This window comes from Oncorhynchus kisutch, linkage group LG22 (assembly GCF_002021735.2).
Source record: "Oncorhynchus kisutch isolate 150728-3 linkage group LG22, Okis_V2, whole genome shotgun sequence".
Taxonomy (NCBI): domain Eukaryota; kingdom Metazoa; phylum Chordata; class Actinopteri; order Salmoniformes; family Salmonidae; genus Oncorhynchus; species Oncorhynchus kisutch.
The window spans coordinates 35,676,346-35,696,394 of NC_034195.2; the positions used below are offsets into that span (position 1 = coordinate 35,676,346).

At 45.4% G+C, this 20,049-nt stretch overlaps 1 protein-coding gene across 2 annotated transcripts in view; it reads left to right on the forward strand.

The window, feature by feature from the left end:
* Positions 1-19,008, forward strand: part of LOC109867753 (furin-like) — a 179,527-nt gene extending 160,519 nt beyond the window's left edge. For both annotated transcript variants that reach the window (XM_031802119.1, XM_020457030.2), the window contains exons 11-15: positions 11,814-11,917; positions 12,023-12,320; positions 12,862-12,989; positions 16,780-16,908; positions 17,633-19,008. In XM_031802119.1, the coding sequence (XP_031657979.1) occupies positions 11,814-11,917; positions 12,023-12,320; positions 12,862-12,989; positions 16,780-16,908; positions 17,633-18,345 (1,372 nt within the window). In that variant the 3' untranslated portion in view covers positions 18,346-19,008. The remainder of the gene's footprint in view (positions 1-11,813; positions 11,918-12,022; positions 12,321-12,861; positions 12,990-16,779; positions 16,909-17,632) is intronic.
* The last annotated feature ends 1,041 nt before the right edge of the window (positions 19,009-20,049 follow it).

Below are 20,049 nucleotides of genomic sequence, written 5' to 3' on the forward strand. Positions count from 1 at the left end.
TCAAATTGATCATAAATGCAGTGTATACATTGTTAATGTTGTTCTGGCCCAAAATGGCCAGAAACAAAGAACTTGCTTCTGAAACTTGTCAGTCTATTCTTGTTCTGAGAAATGAAGGCTATTAAATGTTAGAAATTGCCAAGAAACTGAAGCTCTCATACAACGCTGTGTACTACTCCCTTCACAGAATAGCGCAAACTGTCTCTAACCAGAATAGAAAGAGGAGTGGGAGGCCCCGGTGCACAACTGAGCAAGAGAACAAGTACATTAGAGTGTCTAGTTTGAGAAATAGACGCCTCACAAGTCCTCAACTGTCAGCTTCATTAAATAGTACCCACAAAACACCAGTCTCAAAGTCTACAGTGCGGAGGCGACTCCGGGATGCTGGCCTTCTAGGCCTTTATCCAGTGTCTGTGTTCTTTTACCCATCTTCATCTTTTCTTTCTTTTGGCCAGTCTGAGATATGGCTTTTTCTTTGCAACTCAGCCTATAAGGCCATCATCCCGGAGTCGCATCTTCACTGTTGCGCAACATTGAAGTGTTTCATTAGATTGTCAAAAACATTCACATTGATGTCAGAGTGATTAGAGGGCCAATAGAGTGCTGAGTACCAGGCAGTTAGCAACTTTGGTAGGCTACTAATGACCAGCAGCATCAGAGCTTGGAAGCCTAATTACCGTGACTAAATGGTCATGTGGAATTTGACTGCCTTCATGACTCGTGACCGCTGGTGTGGCGGTAATATGGTCACCGCAACAGCCCTACCCAGACGTGCTTGGCATTCAGGCCAAATAGTTTCATAAGACCAGAAAATCTTGTTTCTAACGGTCTGAGAACCCTTCAGGTGCCTTTTGGCAAACTCCATTTGAGCTGTCATGTGCCTTTTACTGAGGATTGGTTTCCATCTGGCCACTCTACCATAAAGGCCTGATTGGTGAAGTGCTGCAGAGATAGTTGTCCTTCTGCAAGGTTTTCCCATCTCCACAGAGGAACTCTGGAGCTCTGTCAGAGAGACCATTGGGTTCTTGGTCACCTCCCTGACCAAGACCCTTCAACGCTGATTACTCAGTTTGGCCGGGCTGCCAGCTCTAGGTAGAGTCTTGGTGGTTCAAAACTTCTTCCATTTAAGAATAATGGAGGCCACTGTGTTCTTGGGGACCTTCAATGCCGCAGAAATGTTTTGGTACCCTTCCCCAGATCTGTGCCTCGACACAATCCTGTCTCGGAGCTCTAAGGACAATTCCTTCAACCCCATGGCTTGGTTTTTGCTCTGACATGCACTGTCAACTGTGGGAACTTATATAGACAGGTGTGTGCCTTTCCAAATCATGTCCAGTCAATTTAATTTACCACAGGTGGACTCCAATCAAGTTGTAGAAACATCTGAAGGATGATCAATGGAAACAGGATGCACATGAGCTAAATTTTGAGTCTCATAGCAAAGGGTCTGAATACTTATGGAAATAAGGTAATTTCTTATTTTTTAATGTATACATTTGCTAGAATTTCTAAAAAATAAAATAAAAGTTTTTCCTTTGACATTATTGGGTATTGTGTGTAGATTGATGAGGAAAACATGTATTTAATCCATTTTAGAATAGAGCTATAAGGTAACACAATGTGGCAAAGGTCAAGGGGTCTGAATATGAGACCCCTTGACCTTTGCCACATTGTGTTACCTTATAGCTCTATTCTAAAATGGATTAAATACATGAATACTTTTCATATGCACTGTGTCTGTCAAGTCCCTCAGTCGAGCAGTGAATTGCAATCACAGATTCAACCACAAAGACCAGGGAGGTTTTGCAATGCCTCACGAAGAAGGGCACCTATTGGTAGATGGGTCAAAATAAAAAAGCAGGCATTGAATATCCCTTTGACCATGGTGAAGTTATTCATTACGCTTTGGATGGTGGATGGAGTAACTACATGCGTCCTTCCTGTCAATGTTCTAGGTGAATGGAATAAGGCGGAGTCAGGCGCAGGACACAGGTATGAGTAAAGCCACGATATTTACTCAAATTCAACAAATATCCAACAAGGATAAACATAAACAATCCAGATCACGTACACGGAACCACTTGACAAAAACAATCACGCACAAAACAACAGGGGAAGCCAGAGGGTTAAATAAGGAACACTGATATTGGAATGGAAACCAGGTGAGTATAATGAAGACAAAACTAAACGAAAATGAAACATGGATTGGCGGTGACGAGAAAGCAGGTGACGTCAACCGCCGAACGCCGCCCAAACAAGGAGAGGGACCAACTTCGGCGGAAGTCGTGACACAACTCAGTCGCCGGAGAGGAAGGAAACCGCTCAGGGATTTCACCATGAGGCCAATGGTGACTTTAAAACAGTGAATGAAGTGTAATGGCTGTGGTAGGAGACAATTGAGGATGGATCAACAACATTGTAGTTACTCCACAATACTAACCTAATTGACAGAGTGAAAGAAGGAGGCTTGTATAGAATTTAAAAAATCCCAAACATCCATCCTGTTTGCAACAAGGCATTAAAGTAATAATGCAAAAAATATGGCAAAGCAATTCACATTTTCTCCTGAATACAAAGTGCTGTGTTTGGGGCAAATCCAATACAACACATTATTGAGTAACAATCTACTTATTTTCAAGCATAGTGGTTATGGGTATGCTTGTAATCATTACGTTTTTCAGGATAACAAAAAAAAAGAATGGAGCTAAGCACAGGCTAAATCATAGAGAAAAACCTGGTTCAGTCTGCTTTCCACCAGACTCTGGAAGAGGAATTCACTTTCAGCAGGACAATAACCTAAAACACAAGTCTAAATCTACACTGGAGTTTCTTACCAAGAAGACAGTGAATGTTCCTGAGTGGCCAAGTTACAGATTTGACTTATCTACTTGAAAATGTATGGCTTGACCTGAAAATGGTTGTGTAGCAATGTTCAACAAATGTTGCACAATCCAGGTGTGAAAAGCTCTTTGAGACTTACCCAGAAGGACTGTAATCACTGCCAAAGTATTGACAAAGTATCTACAAAGTATTGACTCATCGGTGTGAATACTTATGTAAATGAGATATTTCTGTATTTAAATTTAAATACAATTTCTAAAAACATATTTTCAGTTAGTCATTATGGGGTATTGTGTGTAGATGGGTGAGGGAACAAATATATTTAATCCATTTTGAATTCAGGCTGTAACACAACAAAATGGGGAATAAGCCAAGGGATATGAATACTTTCTGAATGCACTGTATGGGTTTATACACAGCAGTTAGGAGAATAAACGTGTCAGGTTAGGAGAATTAGGTTAAGGTTAGGAAAAGGGTTAGATAAAATCTACTTTAGACTTAAATTTGACAAAAGCTTGATTCCATCTAGACCTGATCCAATGTGAGCTTGTTATGACAAGCACACACTAGCTGTTCATTATGAAAGTGTTTTCTTTCTGAAACTATCATGTAAATTACACTGTTATTCAATACAAAATGTATCAGCTATATATTTCAAATGTAAATGGCATGCACTGATGACTGAAAACATTCATGCAGGAAAATGCTTGCCACACTGGTTTTAGTCACACATGTTCTAGTTTAGTTAGCTACAGTTGAAGTCGGAAGTTTACATACACCTTAGCCAAATACATTTAAACTCAGTTTTTCACAATTCCTGACGTTTAATCCTAGTAGAAATTCCCTGTCTTAGGTCAGTTAGGATCACCACTTTATTTTAAGAATGTGAAATGTCCGAATAATGGTAGAGAGAAGGATTTATTTAAGCTTTTATTTCTTTCATAACATTCCCAGTGGGTCAGAAGTTTACATACACTCAATTAGTATTTGGTAGCATTGCCTTTAAATTGTTTAACTTGGGTCAAATGTTGTGGGTAGACTTCCACAAGCTTCCCACAATAAGTTGGGTGAATTTTGGCCCATTCCTCCTGACAGAGCTGGTGTAACTGAGTCAGGTTTGTAGGCCTCCTTGCTCGCACATGCTTTTTCAGTTCTGCCCACACATTTTCTATATGATTGAGGTCAGGGCTTTGTCAGGGCTTTGTGATGGCCACTCCAATACCTTGACTTTGTTGTCCTTAAGCCATTTTGCCACAACTTTGGAAGTATGCTTGGGGTCAATGTCCATTCGGAAGACTCATTTGCAGAAGCCTCCTCCCTAAGTTTGTCTTACTCACTGCTTTAGCACACTCTGCTAACCCTGATGTCCTTGCTGTGTCTGAATCCTGGCTCAGGAAGGCCACCAAAAATTCAGAGATTTCCATACCCAACTATAACATCTTCCGTCAAGATAGAACTGCCAAAGGGGGAGGAGTTGCAGTTTACTGCAGAGATGGCCTGCAAAGTAATGTCATACTTTCCAGGTCCATACCCAAACAGTTCGAACTACTAATTTTGAAAATTACTCTCTCCAGAAATAAGTCTCTCACGGTTGCCGCCTGCTACCGACCCCCCTCAGCTCCCAGCTGTGCCCTGGACACCATTTGTGAATTGATCGCCCCCCATCTAGCTTCAGAGTTTGTTCTGTTAGGTGACCTAAACTGGGATATGCTTAACACCCCGCCAGTCCTACAATCTAAGCTAGATGCCCTCAATCTCACACAAATCATCAAGGAACCCACCAGGTACAACCCTAACTCTGTAAACAAGGGCACCCTCATAGACGTCATCCTGACCAACTGGCCCTCCAAATACACCTCCGCTGTCTTCAACCAGGATCTCAGCGATCACTGCCTCATTGCCTGTATCCGCTACGGAGCCGCAGTCAAACGACCACCCCTCATCACTGTCAAACGCTCCCTAAAACACTTCTGTGAGCAGGCCTTTCTAATCGACCTGGCCCGGGTATCCTGGAAGGACATTGACCTCATCCCGTCAGTTGAGGATGCCTGGTCATTCTTTAAAAGTAACTTCCTCACCATTTTAGATAAGCATGCTCCGTTCAAAAAATGCAGAACTAAGAACAGATACAGCCCTTGGTTCACCCCAGACCTGACTGCCCTCGACCAGCACAAAAACATCCTGTGGCGGACTGCAATAGCATCGAATAGTCCCCGTGATATGCAACTGTTCAGGGAAGTCCAGAACCAATACACGCAGTCAGTCAGGAAAGCTAAGGCCAGCTTCTTCAGGCAGAAGTTTGCATCCTGTAGCTCCAACTCCAAAAAGTTCTGGGACACTGTGAAGTCCATGGAGAACAAGAGCACCTCCTCCCAGCTGCCCACTGCACTGAGGCTAGGTAACACGGTCACCACTGATAAATCCATGATTATCGAAAACTTCAATAAGCATTTCTCAACGGCTGGCCATGCCTTCCGCCTGGCTACTTCAACCTCGGCCAACAGCTCCGCCCCCCCCGCAGCTCCTCGCCCAAGCCTCTCCAGGTTCTCCTTTACCCAAATCCAGATAGCAGATGTTCTGAAAGAGCTGCAAAACCTGGACCCGTACAAATCAGCTGGGCTTGACAATCTGGACCCTCTATTTCTGAAACTATCTGCCACCATTGTCGCAACCCCTATTACCAGCCTGTTCAACCTCTCTTTCATCTCGTCTGAGATCCCCAAGGATTGGAAAGCTGCCGCAGTCATCCCCCTCTTCAAAGGGGGAGACACCCTGGACCCAAACTGTTACAGACCTATATCCATCCTGCCCTGCCTATCTAAGGTCTTCGAAAGCCAAGTCAACAAACAGGTCACTGACCATCTCGAATCCCACCGTACCTTCTCCGCTGTGCAATCTGGTTTCCGAGCCGGTCATGGGTGCACCTCAGCCACACTCAAGGTACTAAACGACATCATAACCGCCATCGATAAAAGACAGTACTGTGCAGCCGTCTTCATCGACCTCGCCAAGGCTTTCGACTCTGTCAATCACCATATTCTTATCGGCAGACTCAGTAGCCTCGGTTTTTCGGATGACTGCCTTGCCTGGTTCACCAATTACTTTGCAGACAGAGTTCAGTGTGTCAAATCGGAGGGCATGCTGTCCGGTCCTCTGGCAGTCTCTATGGGGGTGCCACAGGGTTCAATTCTCGGGCCGACTCTTTTCTCTGTGTATATCAATGATGTTGCTCTTGCTGCGGGCGATTCCCTGATCCACCTCTACGCAGACGACACCATTCTATATACTTTCGGCCCGTCTTTGGACACTGTGCTATCTAACCTCCAAACAAGCTTCAATGCCATACAACACTCCTTCCGTGGCCTCCAACTGCTCTTAAACGCTAGTAAAACCAAATGCATGCTTTTCAACCGGTCGCTGCCTGCACCTGCATGCCCGACTAGCATCACCACCCTGGATGGTTCCGACCTAGAATATGTGGACGTCTATAAGTACCTAGGTGTCTGGCTAGACTGCAAACTCTCCTTCCAGACTCATATCAAACATCTCCAATCGAAAATCAAATCAAGAGTCGGCTTTCTATTCCGCAACAAAGCCTCCTTCACTCAAGCCGCCAAGCTTACCCTAGTAAAACTGACTATCCTACCGATCCTCGACTTCGGCGATGTCATCTACAAAATGGCTTCCAACACTCTACTCAGCAAACTGGATGCAGTCTATCACAGTGCCATCCGTTTTGTCACTAAAGCACCTTATACTACCCACCACTGCGACTTGTATGCTCTAGTCGGCTGGCCCTCGCTACATATTCGTCGCCAGACCCACTGGCTCCAGGTCATCTACAAGTCTATGCTAGGTAAAGCTCCGCCTTATCTCAGCTCACTGGTCACGATGGCAACACCCATCCGTAGCACGCGCTCCAGCAGGTGTATCTCACTGATCATCCCTAAAGCCAACACCTCATTTGGCCGCCTTTCGTTCCAGTACTCTGCTGCCTGTGACTGGAACGAATTGCAAAAATCGCTGAAGTTGGAGACTTTTATCTCCCTCACCAACTTCAAACATCAGCTATCTGAGCAGCTAACCGATCGCTGCAGCTGTACATAGTCTATTGGTAAATAGCCCACCCTTTTCACCTACCTCATCCCCGTACTGTTTCTATTTATTTACTTTTCTGCTCTTCTGCACACCAATATCTCTACCTGTACATGACCATCTGATCTTTTATCACTCCAGTGTTAATCTGCAAAATTGTAATTATTTGCCTACCTCCTCATGCCTTTTGCACACATTGTATATAGACCCCCCCTTCGTTTTCTACTGTGTTATTGACTTGTTAATTGTTTACTCCATGTGTAACTCTTTGTTGTATGCTCACACTGCTATGCTTTATCTTGGCCAGGTCGCAGTTGCAAATGAGAACTTGTTCTCAACTAGCCTACCTGGTTAAATAAAGGTGAAATAAAAATAAAAAAATAATAAATTTGCGACCAAGCTTTAACTTCCTGACTGATGTCTTGAGATGTTGCTTCAATATATACACATAATTGTCCTTCCTCATGATGCAATCTATTTTGTGAAATGCACCAGTCCCTCCTGCAGCAAAGCACCCCTACATCATGATGCTGCCACCCCCGTGCTTCACGGTTGGGATGGTGTTCTTCGGCTTGCAAGCCTCCCCCTTTTCCCTCCAAACATAACGATGGTCATTATGGCCAAACAGTTCTATTTTTGTTTCATCAGACCAGAGGACATTTCTCCAAAAAGTACGATCTTTGTCCCCATGTGCAGTTGCAAACCGTAGTCTGGCTTTTTTATGGCGGTTTTGGAGCAGTGGCTTCTTCCTTGCTGAGTGGCCTTTCAGGTTATGTCGATTTAGGACTCGTTTTACTGTGGATATAGATATTTTGTACCTGTTTCCTCCAGCATCTTCACAAGGTTCTTTGCTGTTGTTCTGGGATTGATTTGCACTTTTCGCACCAAAGTACGGTCATCTCTAGGAGACAGAATGCGTCTGCATCCTGAGCGGTATGACGGCTGTATGGTCCCATTGTTATGGCTTTCTTCCTGGGAAGGAGAGGACCAAAGCGCAGTGGTGAGTGTTAAACATCTTTAATAAAGACGAATACCGAGAACACTACAAATATACAAAACAATAAATGTGAAAACCGAAACAGTCCTGTGTGGTGAAACAAACACAGACATGGAAATAATCACCCACAAACCCCAACACAAAACAAGCTACCTAAATATGGTTCCCAATCAGAGACAATGACTAACACCTGCCTCTGATTGAGAACCATATCAGGCCAACCACAAAAACAGACAAACTAGACACACAACATAGAATGCCCACCCAGCTCACGTCCTGACCAACACTAAAACAAGGAAAACACACAAGAACTATGGTCAGAACGTGACAGTAGCCCCCCCCCCCCCCCCCCAGGTGCGGACTCCGACCGCACAACCTAAACCTGATGGGGGAGGGTCTGGGTGGGCATCTGTCCGCGGTGGCGCTGGACGTGGACCCCACTCCATCATTGTCTTAGTCCACCTCCTTAGCGTCCTTTCAGTGGCGACCCTCGCCGCCGACCTTGGCCTAGGAACCCTAACAAAGGGCCCCACTGGACTGAGGGGCAGCTCCGGACTGAGGGGCAGCTCGGGACTGAGGTAGCTCAGGACTGAGGTAGCTCAGGACTGAGGGGTAGGTCAGGCCTGAGGTGTAGCTTAGGACTGAGAGGTAGCTCAGGACTGAGAGGTAGCTCAGGCTGGTTGACGGCTCTGGCAGCTCCTGGCTGAATGGCGGCTCTGGCAGATCCTGGCTGACTGGCGGCTCTGGCAGATCCTGTCTGACTGGCAGCTCTGGCGGCTCCATGCTGACTGGCGGTTCTGGCGGCTCCATGCTGACTGGCGGCTCTGGCGGCTCCATGCTGACTGGCGGCTCTGGCAGCTCTGGACAGACGGGAGACTCTAGCAGCTCTGGACAGACGGGAGAATCTGACGGCTCTGGACAGACGGGCAGCTCAGGCGGCGCTGGGCAGACGAGCAGCTCAGGCGGCGCTGGGCAGACGGGCAGCTCAGGCGGCACTGGGCAGCCACGGGAAAAGGTTTGGGCGTGGGGGCCAACACACTACTTCTGTGAAAATGTTTGAACTAAATTCATTTAAGTGTTTACCAACAATTGTCCATTCAGTCTGATAATTGTCTGTACAAAACACTTTATCAGATAATACTTGTGGAATATAAACACTTGCTTGATATGTTTTCCAGTTTCTTTAAATAATTTGTAAATGCCACTTATTTCTTTGTTAAAACTGAGATGGTCTATTCATTCCTTTTCCATTTTAGTAGCACTCTTATCCAGAGACACTTACAGTAGTGAGTGCATACATGTTCATAATGGTCACCCAAGGGAATTGAACCCACAACCCTAGCATTGCAAACACAATGCTCTACCAACTGAACCACATCATCACAAACCACTTGATATCTCAATGTACTCAATTACTGTATTGCTCATTAACATTTCTTTGTATATATCCATAAAAATTATGCCAGCTGATTTATGATTTCGACTGAATGAGAAACGATTCCTGTCTGTACGTCTCGTCCCAACACATTCGTTACTATGGGACAGATGGAGATCGAAAGTGAATATTGAAACAATGTTGCAAATGTCAGGCGAGACAGACAGCAAGGTTTATACAAATCTCCGCTGTTGAAATCTAAATGTTAGTCTAAATGAAATGTGAGATAATGTCTAGATGCTTTTTATAGTGGAGATCTAGTTTATAAATTGCTTGGCTGGGCTGATGAGACAGTGGATTGCGTAGTCAGATGGAACAGAGTAAATAGGCTTTTTAACGTCATAGATTTAGCTGGTGGTAACTTGTGCAATATACACAGGCTGGAATGCAGTTCTAACCAATCAGCATTCAGGATTAGACCCACCCATTGTATAATATGATGTTAAAGGTTCTAGGTAGAACACTTTGCCTTTACAAGATCCCTCGTCTTCTTAAAAGGCTTCTTCAGATAAAAACGGTTCTTGGTAAAAACTATCCCTCTGCAAAGAACCCTTTTGGAACCTTTTGAGATACAGCCACTGTCAAACACACTCCACCACCACCCCTCCACCCACACACATACACACATACACAGTGCTTGACTTGAGCAGGAGCACACCAGAGCTGAGTACCGACACCTAAATGCTCTACTGCTTGAGCTTCTGTTCCTCTTATAGAATATCACCTCACAAGTATTGTGAGGTATTGAAGTATTGTGACTCCTTGCTGTCCCCAGTCCACCTGGCCATGCTGCTGCTCCAGTTTCAACTTCCACCTGACTGTGCTGCTGCTCCAGTTTCAACTGTTCTGCCTTATTATTATTCGACCATGCTGGTCATTTATGAACATTTGAACATCTTGGCCATGTTCTGTTATAATCTCCACCCGGCACAGCCAGAAGAGGACTGGCCACCCCACATAGCCTGGTTCCTCTCTAGGTTTCTTCCTAGGTATTGGCCTTTCTAGGGAGTTTTTCCTAGCCACCGTGCTTCTACACCTGCATTGCTTGCTGTTTGGGGTTTTAGGCTGGGTTTCTGTACAGCACTTTGAGATATCAGCTGATGTACGAAGGGCTATATAAATAAATTTGATTTGATTTGATTTATTGTGGAGCTCCTGCGCCTAAATATAAACAGTACCGGTACTCAAAACGGGTACGGGCACCTATTTCAGTCCAACTCAAGCATTGCACATACACATACACACATACAGTACAAACATACACTGCATACTGGTAGTCATTGCCAATCCTCCATCCACTGCAGCAACAGTGAAGGGCATTGTGAAGGCATGGAGGAAGTTTGCTTCAATATACAGACAATGACAGTCCAAACCCAATAATTATCCAAAGTGTAGATCACCTCAGCATTTCCCCAGAGAGAGCAAAGCAGGGCAGCTTGTATTTCCTCAGGAGATGGAATTCATGTAGATGGAATCATTTAATAGGGACGGCACTGTTTTTCCAGCGAGGTGGCATTGATTGGATGGAGTTTCATGTCTATTAATAATACATGAGAGTGTGAGACGTGAATGCTGATGGAGGGAGTGTGTGGATGTGGAAGGTTGTTGAGGTGAGAGTCTGCTGCTGCCTCTACTGCTGTCGCGCTGCGGAGTGGATCTATTGCTTCTATTTTTGTCTTGGCCCGGCGCACGGCGGCGAGCAGCGAGGTGAGCAGTAAACCCATGTGATTCATGGTTTGATTATCTTCGCCTGCAGTACTCAATTTCTCTGCTCACTACAAAGGCATATGCTCCATTAACATCTAGTCCACTCTGCTCTACCTATCTACCTCCGCTAAATCAGCTGGAGATATTTAATATGACCCTTGTACTTAGTGCAATGTGACCTGTCCCAAGAACAAAATCATTAGGAGCTACATGAAGGCTAGTTGTCATTGCTGACTGGTTTACCGGTGCTCCACTGTGGATAGCACCAAGTTCACACAGCTGGCCTGACCACGTGATCTGCCCCGAAATTACGAAGACAGTTGAAAACAGCCGCTCAAAAGAGCGGTACCACTGAGGGAAATATTTCAGCTCAGCTTTGCTGTACAGTACCCTGTTATCCTACTATGAAGTTTTACTGTGTTTTCTCACCATTAAACACCAGTGTTTATGGCTACCTTTATAACGGTGCTGTTACTGGACACTGCTATTAAAACATTATGGACCACTTCCATTTCACAGCTGTGGGACCGACATGTCCCTGATATATCCCTCAGGTCTCTAGTGGTGATTTATGCATCTTTTTTGTATTGTATGTCTTTATCTTTCTTATCTGCCTGTAGTATGAACCTGATATGGAGGGATATCTCACTCACTAGAATATCTCTGTTAAGCTCTCCTCTCTTTGATTGGAATATCTCTAACATAAGAATACATATATCTTCGTCTCTCTCTGTATAGTATGAACCTGACGTGGAGGGACATGCAGCACCTGGTGGTGAGAACCTCTCACCCCGCCCACCTCAGCACGGACGACTGGAGTACCAATGGAGTGGGCCGCAGAGGTAACAGGAAAGCTCTCATTGGACATGCCTTGGATAACTGAACAACATGATAAATGGACTCACTTGACTCTTCATAACTTCTCTCATGCTTTTTCTGTTTCTCAGTGAGTCATTCGTATGGGTATGGTCTGCTGGATGCGGGGGCCATGGTGGCTCTGGCTCAGAACTGGACAAGTGTGGGCCCACAGCACCAGTGTGTTCTCACCATGCTCTCAGAGCCTAGGGACATAAGCAGCCGGCTGCTGTTCAGTAAGACATTGGACGCCTGCTGGGGCAAACCAGAGTATGTCAGCTCTCTGGAGCACGTCCAGGCCCGCCTCACTCTCTCCTACAACCACAGAGGAAACCTGGCTATACACCTCATCAGCCCCCTAGGGACACGCTCTACCCTGCTGGCACCCAGGTACTCTCACACGCACACATCTACTGTAGAAATACAAAGGAAACGTCATCAACCTCATACAGTATCAGTCCGCTAGATACACAATCCCCCAGGTAAACAGACGTTCACAGAAAAACACATGCAGTGCTTGTTGTTTTTCATCTCTGTTCGCTTGAAGTGCTGTGTATTTTTGACAGCCGGTCTGGGAGGTATTGTTCTTGAAGAGCCCTGCACTGTTCAGGGCGGTTGCTATGAGATGAATGTTTTCGGCTGTGAACCCTAACTACTCTCTGTTTCTCTCTCTCTGTTTTTGTCTCTCTGTCTCTATGTTTCTCTCTCTTTCTCTCTCCCCCTCTATCCTTGTCTCCCCCTCTCCCTCCCACTCTCTCTCTTTCTCCTGTCTCCCTTTCTATCCCCACTTTCTCTCCCCCTTTCACTCTCCCCCTCGCACTCTCTCCCGATGTCTCTCTCTCTCTCTCTCTACCCCTCCTTCTCTCTCCCCCTCGCTCTCCCTCCTTATGTTTCTTTCTATCTCCCCCTCTCTCTCTTGCCCTCTTTTTAGGCCTAAAGACTACTCATCAGAGGGATTTAATGACTGGGCCTTCATGACCACCCACTCGTGGGATGAGGACCCTCGAGGGGAGTGGACCCTGGAGATAGAGAACGTCTCAGAACAAGGGCACGACTATGGTAACAGGACATCTGGGTACCTTCATACCCCTCCTCATATACACCAGAGGCTCAGTGCTCCTCTATTCTTTCTCCTTTCCCTCCTCCTCACTCCAGAAGGTCTCCTCTGATGTTGTTTGTTGTAGTCTCAGTGTAGCAGGGGAAATAAGATGAGTGCTTCTCTCTACTCCCTCCACCTCCCCTTCATCCCTATTCCTGTCCACACTATATCACTTCACTCGCCTTTTCTCTCTCTCTCAATTCAAAGGGGCTTTATTGGCATATGTTTACATTGTGTAAGTGAAATAGATAATAAACAAAAGTGAAATAGAGTGAAAAAGAAAAAAGTGAAATAGAAAATGAACAGTAAACATTACACTCACAAAAGTTCCAAAGGAATAGAGACATTTCAAATGTCATATGGCTATATACAGTGTTGTAACAATGTACAAATAGTTAAAGTACAAAGGGGAAAATAAATCAACATAAATATGGGTTGTATTTACAATGGTGTTTGTTCTTCACTGGTTGCCTTTTTCTTGTTGCAACAAGAAGTATTTCACCCAATATATATGGGATTTTATCAAAATAGGATTTGTGTTCGAATTCTTTGTGGGTCTGTGTAATCTGAGGGAAATGTGTGTCTCTAACATTTGACAGGAGGTTAGGAAGTGCTGCTCAGTTTCCACCTCATTTTGTGGGCAGTGTGCACATAGCCTGTCTTTTCTTGAGAGCCAGGTCTACCTTTGGCGGCCTCTCTTAATAGCAAGGCTATGCTCACTGAGTCTGTATATGTTCAAAGCTTTCCTTAATGTTGGGTATGTCACAGTGGTCAGGTAAGCTTCCACTGTGTACTCTCTGTTTATGGCCAAATAACATTCTAGTTTGCTCAGTTATTTGGTTTATTCTTTCTAATGTGTCAAGTAATTATATTTTTGTTTTCTCATGATTTGGTTGGGTCTAATTGTGTTGCTATCCTGGGACTCTGTGGCGTCTGTTTGTGTTTGTGAACAGAGCCCCAGGACCACCTTGCGTATGGGAACTCTTCTCCAGGTTCATCTCTCTGTAGGTGATGGCTTTGTTATGTAAGGTTTGGGAATCGCTTCCTTTTAGGTGTTTCAGATTTCAACAGCTCTTTTCTGAATTTTGATAATTAGCGGGTATCGGCCTAATTCTGCTCTGCGTGCATTATTTGGTGTTTTACGTTGTACAGGGAGGATATTTTTGCAGAATTCTGTATGCAGAGTCTCAATTTGGTGTTTGTCCCATTTTGTGAATTCTTGGTTGGTGAGCGGACCCCAGACCTCATAACCATAAAGTGTTAATCAAATCAAATCAAATTGTATTGGTCACACACATATTTAGCAGATGTTATTGTGGGAGTGGCGGAATGCTTGTGTTCCTAGCTCCAACAGTGCAGTAGTATCTAACAATTGAATGGGTTCTAAAACTGATTCAAGTATTTTTTGCCAGATCCGAATTGGTATGTCGAATTTGATGTTCCTTTTGATGGCGTAAAATACCCTTCTTGCCTTGTCTCTCAGATAGTTCAGAGCTTTGTGGAAATTACCTGTGGTGCTGATGTTTAGGCTGAGGTATGTAATTTTTGTGTGCTCTAGTGCAACGGTTTCTAGATTAAATTTGTATTTGCGATCCTGGCAACTGGACCTTTTTTGGAACACCATTATTTTTTGTCTTACTGAGATTTACAGTGCATTCGGAAAGTATTCAGACCCCTTAACTTTTCCCACATTTTGTTACGTTACAGCCTTATCAATCTACACACAATACCCCATAATGACAAAGCAAAAGCTGTTTTTTGTAAATGTATAAATAAAATCAAAACTGAAATATTACATTTACATACGTATTCAGACCCTTTACTCAGTACTTTGTTGAAGCACCTTTGGCAGTGATTACAGCCTCGAGTCTTCTTTGGAATGATGCTACAAACTTGGCACATCTGTATTTCAGGAGTTTCTCCCATTCTTCTCTGCAGATCCTCTCAAGCTCTGTCAGGTTGGACGTGGAGCGTCGCTTCACAGCTATTTTCAGGTCTCAAGGACACTCAAGGACATTCAGGGACTTGTACCGAGGCCACTCCTGTGTTGTCTTGGCTTTGTGCTTAGGGTCATTGTACTGTTGGAAGGTGAACCTTCACCTTAGTCTGAGGTCCTGAGCACTCTGGAGCAGCTTTTCATCAAGGATCTCTCTGTACTTTGCTCCGTTCAACTTTCCCTCAATCCTGACTAGTCTCCCAGTCCCTGCCACTGAAAAACATCCCCACAGCATGAGGCTGCCACCACCATGCTTCACTGTAGAGATGGTGCCAGGTTTCCTCCAGACGTGACACTTGGCAATCAGGCCAAAGATTTCAATCTTGGTGTCATCAGACTAGAGAATCTTGTTTCTCATGGTCTGAGAGTCCTTTAAGGTGCCTTTTGGCAAACTCCAAACAGGCTGTCACTCTACCATAATTGTATTTTTAATTAAATTGTATTTAACCTTTATTTAAATAGGCAAGTCAGTTAAGAACAAATTCTTATTTTACAATGACGGCCTACCATACCCTCTCCTAACCTGGACTATGCTGGGTCAATTGTGCGCCGCCCTATGGGACTCCTGAAACAGCCCAGGATCGAACCAGGGTCTGTAGTGACACCTGTAGCACTGAGATGCAGTGCCTTAGACTGCTGCGCCACTCGGGAGCCCAAATAAAGGCCTGATTGGTGGACTGCTACATAGATGGTTGTCCTTCCGGAAGTTTCTCCCATCTCCACAGAGGAACTGGAGCTCTGTCAGAGTGGCCATCGGGTTCTTGGTCACCTCCCTGACCAAGGACCTTCTCCCCCGATTACTCAGGTGGTTCCAAACTTCTTCCATTTAACATTGATGGAAGCCACTGTGTTCTTGGGGACCTTCAATGCTGCACACATTGTTTTGTACCCTTACCCAGGTCTGTGCCTCAACACAATCCTGCCTCAGAGCTCTACGGACAATTCCTTTGACCTCATTTAATTTTTATTTGTTTTATTTAACTAGGCAAGTCAGTTAAGAGAAAATTCTTATTTACAATGATGGCCTCCCCCGACCGAACCCCAATCCAGACGACGCTGGGACAATTGTGCACTGCCCTATAGGACTCCCAACCACGTCCGGTTGTAATACAGCCTGGAATCGAACCAGGGTCTGTAGTGACGCCACTAGCACATGGATTTTATAATGTTGTATGTTTCCCCCCAACACCGCTTTCCATCAATTTGTATAGCAGACCCTCATGCCAAATTGAGTCAAAAACGGTTTTGAAATCAACAAAGCATGAGAAGACTGCCTTTTTTCTGGTTTGTTTGTTTTCAATTAGAAGGTGTGCAGTTACCTCTCTCTCTCTCTCTCTCTCTCTCTCTCTCTCTCTCTCTCTCTCTCTCTCTCTCTCTCTCTCTCTCTCTCTCTCTCTCTCTCTCTCTCTCTCTCTCTCTCTCTCTCTCTCTCTCTCTCTCTCTCTCTCTCTCTCTCTCTCTCTCTCTCTCTCTCTCTCTCTCTCTCTCTCTCTCTCTCTCAGATGTTCTTGGTCAGCCTTCCTTCTCTCCCTTTGTTTGTCAGTCAGCTCACCTACCTCTTCCCTCTTCCTTCTCCTCATCATTATATTACTATCTCTCTGACACTCACGGAGTCTACCTCTGTCTTCTTGGTGGTATTGAATTGTTCATTCTCTCTGTTCTTCTTTCTCCTCTCTCTTGAGTTTGAAATGTGTTCACTCTCTCTCTCTTCCTCTCCTCTCTCATCCCTCCTTTCTCTCCTCCCCCTCTCTCAGGTGTGTTGAGTCAGTTTACTCTGATCCTGTACGGTACGGGCTCCAGCTCCATTAACCCCTTGTCTCCTGACTTCCCCCGGCCGTCCAACAACAGCTGCAAGACCTTCGACGCCCAGCAGATCTGCATAGGTGAGACACACTGAGACAGCTAGCTAGCACGAAGATTCCTACTCTCTTTACACATTGAGACATCGCCCTCCATAGGTAACTGCTGGTACTGAGGATGGGACATGTTGAGTTCCTTGCTCATTGCTATGGACAGTATTCACTTACTTGACCTACTTATGAAGTTATCTAGCCTAGCTCAGGTCATAATATATTCAGAGTGTCTAGTTTGAGGGCTGCGCAAAACCATGAATACACATTTAATGCCAAACCAAACAAGTTTGAAAGTTAAATGTCTCGCTTATCGTGATGTTGTGATTCTTGTACACCAGCTATGAATATGCATCACCCTAAATATGTGAGAAAACAACATATGTGGTGTCACTAGAAAAGCAGAGAGGGTATGTAGTAGTGGCTGGCAGGCAGCAGTAGGGCTATGACATTGAGAAAGGTGTTGGGTTGGAGAGCAGCTGTGTTTTGGGAGGCTGAGAGGAGGCAGATGGGGTCAGAAGCCTCTTGGTGACACTCAGCATGTGGATGTGGGCTTCTCATGCATATGGCAGGATTGTTAAAAGGTTTCAGGCATGTTTTTGCCTTTTTGTGTGGGGTCTATGTACGAGCGTTTGTCCCCACTGACTGCTCAGAAAAGCAGCACCTCATCCCCCTTTGTATGTGTATCATCTCGCTTTTTCACTCTCTCATCTCTTCCTCTTTCTCTTTCCCTCTTCCCCTTTCTCCCCCTCTCCAGAGTGCAGCCCAGGCTTCTCCCTGTTCCTGCAGGGTTGTGTGAAGCTCTGCCCCCCCGGCTTCACCTCAGGCCCCCAGCTCCTCAACCTGTCCCTGGACAACTGGGTGGACTTGTCCTCTGTCCAGGCCTGCCTGCCCTGTCACCCTGCCTGCCTCACCTGCTCCGGCCCCGGGCCCAACGACTGCCTCTCCTGCCCCCCTCACAGTCACCTGGTCCTCACCGCCTGCCTGCACCAGAACCAAGTCCAGCGCAAGTCCCCAACGGGTCAAGTCCTCCCGGGAGAGGGGAGTGGACCAGGGGAGAGTCCAGTGGGGTCAGAGCAGGGGGGAGAGGGAGAGCCTCCAGGGCCTAACCTGGGCCTGTCCTCCCCTCTGATTACCCTGCTTGCAGTGCTCAGCTGTGCCTTCATCTTGGCAGCCTTCGCCGGGGTCTTCATCCTGCTGCAGCTGCGCTCTGGTGGCGCCCCCTGGGCCCGAAGGACCAAACTGCACTCTGTGGAGACAGGGGGAGGGGCCTCGGGAGGCATCCGTGTGGGCATTGGCTTTGGCCTGGGGCTGGGCTGGGAAAGGCAGGGCAGGGTGTCTTATAAGGGGATCCCCACTGTGTGGAGGGACGAGGACCAGGTAACACTGGGGGGCTCTGAATCGGACAGCGAGGAGCTAGACTGCCACAGTGAGAGGACAGCCTTTATCAGGACACAGAGCTCCCTCTAGCCCCCTCTCTGACCCCTACATCTGGGGGAAACTCTCTTCAGAGGGGTTGGTCTCTCCGGCCCCTCCCTCTGCTAGAGCTCATGGGTCTGTGGTTTGGGTCTGGCTCAGGCCTCGTCCCTTGCTGAGACTGATACACAGAGATGCTGATCCAGGGATGTGATGGCAGCCCAGCAAGTACCTCCAGGTCCACTGATTCACCCTCAAGCATTAATAAACAGAAAATGTTTTAATTCTATAAGTACCATATTTTATTGTATATTTTTTTCCTTTGCTTTTAAAGACTTTAATAAGATTATTCCCCTGGCCCAAGGGTCAAGGTAAAGCGAAACTACAGTTTCTGAATTGAGTTGGGGAGCCATAGTTTTCGCTAATGTTTCCCATTGACCTTATTTTTGTTACGGTATACACATGGCCCTGAGCCTCTGTCCTAATATGAGCAGGCATGGGAAGAGATGTCTGTATGTATCAGCATACGTGTGTGTGTATGTGTGACTGTGACTTTGTACACAAGAGCTAAATAGCCACCCAACACAGTTTCTGAGTGGATGAAGAACACAGCAGAGTTTATTTAATGTACAACAGAGAGAGAAAGAGAAAGTTTGGATTTGTAAATTAGATTCTCTCTGTGATAAACACCTTCTGATTAAACTTTTTCCTACTGCTTGTTCTTTGAGAGCTTCCTACTCTGCTCCATAATAATCCGTGGGCTGCTGCACTTCTTCAGCAGCTAATACAACCCCACTATACACTGAGTGAACAAAACATTAAGAACCCTTCCTAATATTGAGTTCTACAAGGTGTCGAAACTGTTCCACAGGGATGCTGGCCCACAGTTGTTTCAAGATGGCTGGATGGCTTTTGGGTGGTGGACCATTCTTGATACACACAGAAATTGTTAAGCATGAAAAACCCAGCAGTGTTGCAGTTCTTAGCACAAACTGGTGCGCCTGGCACATACTGCCACAGCCCGTTCAAAGGCACTTCAATATTTTGTCTTGCCCATTCACCCTCTGAATGGCACACATACACCATCCATGTCTCAATTGTCTCAAGGTTTTAAAAAAATCTTTATTTAACCTGTCTCCTCCCCTTCATCTACACTGATTGAAGGGGATTTAGTGGCATCAATAACGGATCATAGCTTTCACCTGGATTCACCTGGTCAGTCTATGTCATGGAAAAAACAAGTGTAGAAACATCAGAAATCCAGCACAGACTCTTTTGGAGTAGTCTTCAAGGTTTTGATAACTATTGAGCTTTAGTTTAGAAATATTGTCCACAGCAACTTAATAGCACTGAATACCAATATAGGCAGTTGAAAGGCAAAAGTCCTAGTAGTGTGGTTGTTTGTTGGACATAAGCAGAAAGCCCATGCATCAATCAGCAAACACACACCCCGTAGAACAAATGGGAGGAGGGATGGCAGGTTATATTAGTAAGACACCTGATTATATTGGAACACTGGTTTAGCTATATAGGGATTACCAACCCTGCGGTAATGTGTGTTCCCATCTTTCTAAAAAAGCACTTAACCCAAAGCTATTTGACCTTCTCAACATTTCTCTATTCTCTTGCTTTGGGCAAAAAAATGATATCATATTGTCTTCATTCTCCCTCTGGAGGCTGTATTGATTTTCAGGGTTTCTTTCACCACCAAGTCTTTATCAGTGGAAAGAAGAGAATAGCGTTCTCTTGTTATTACAC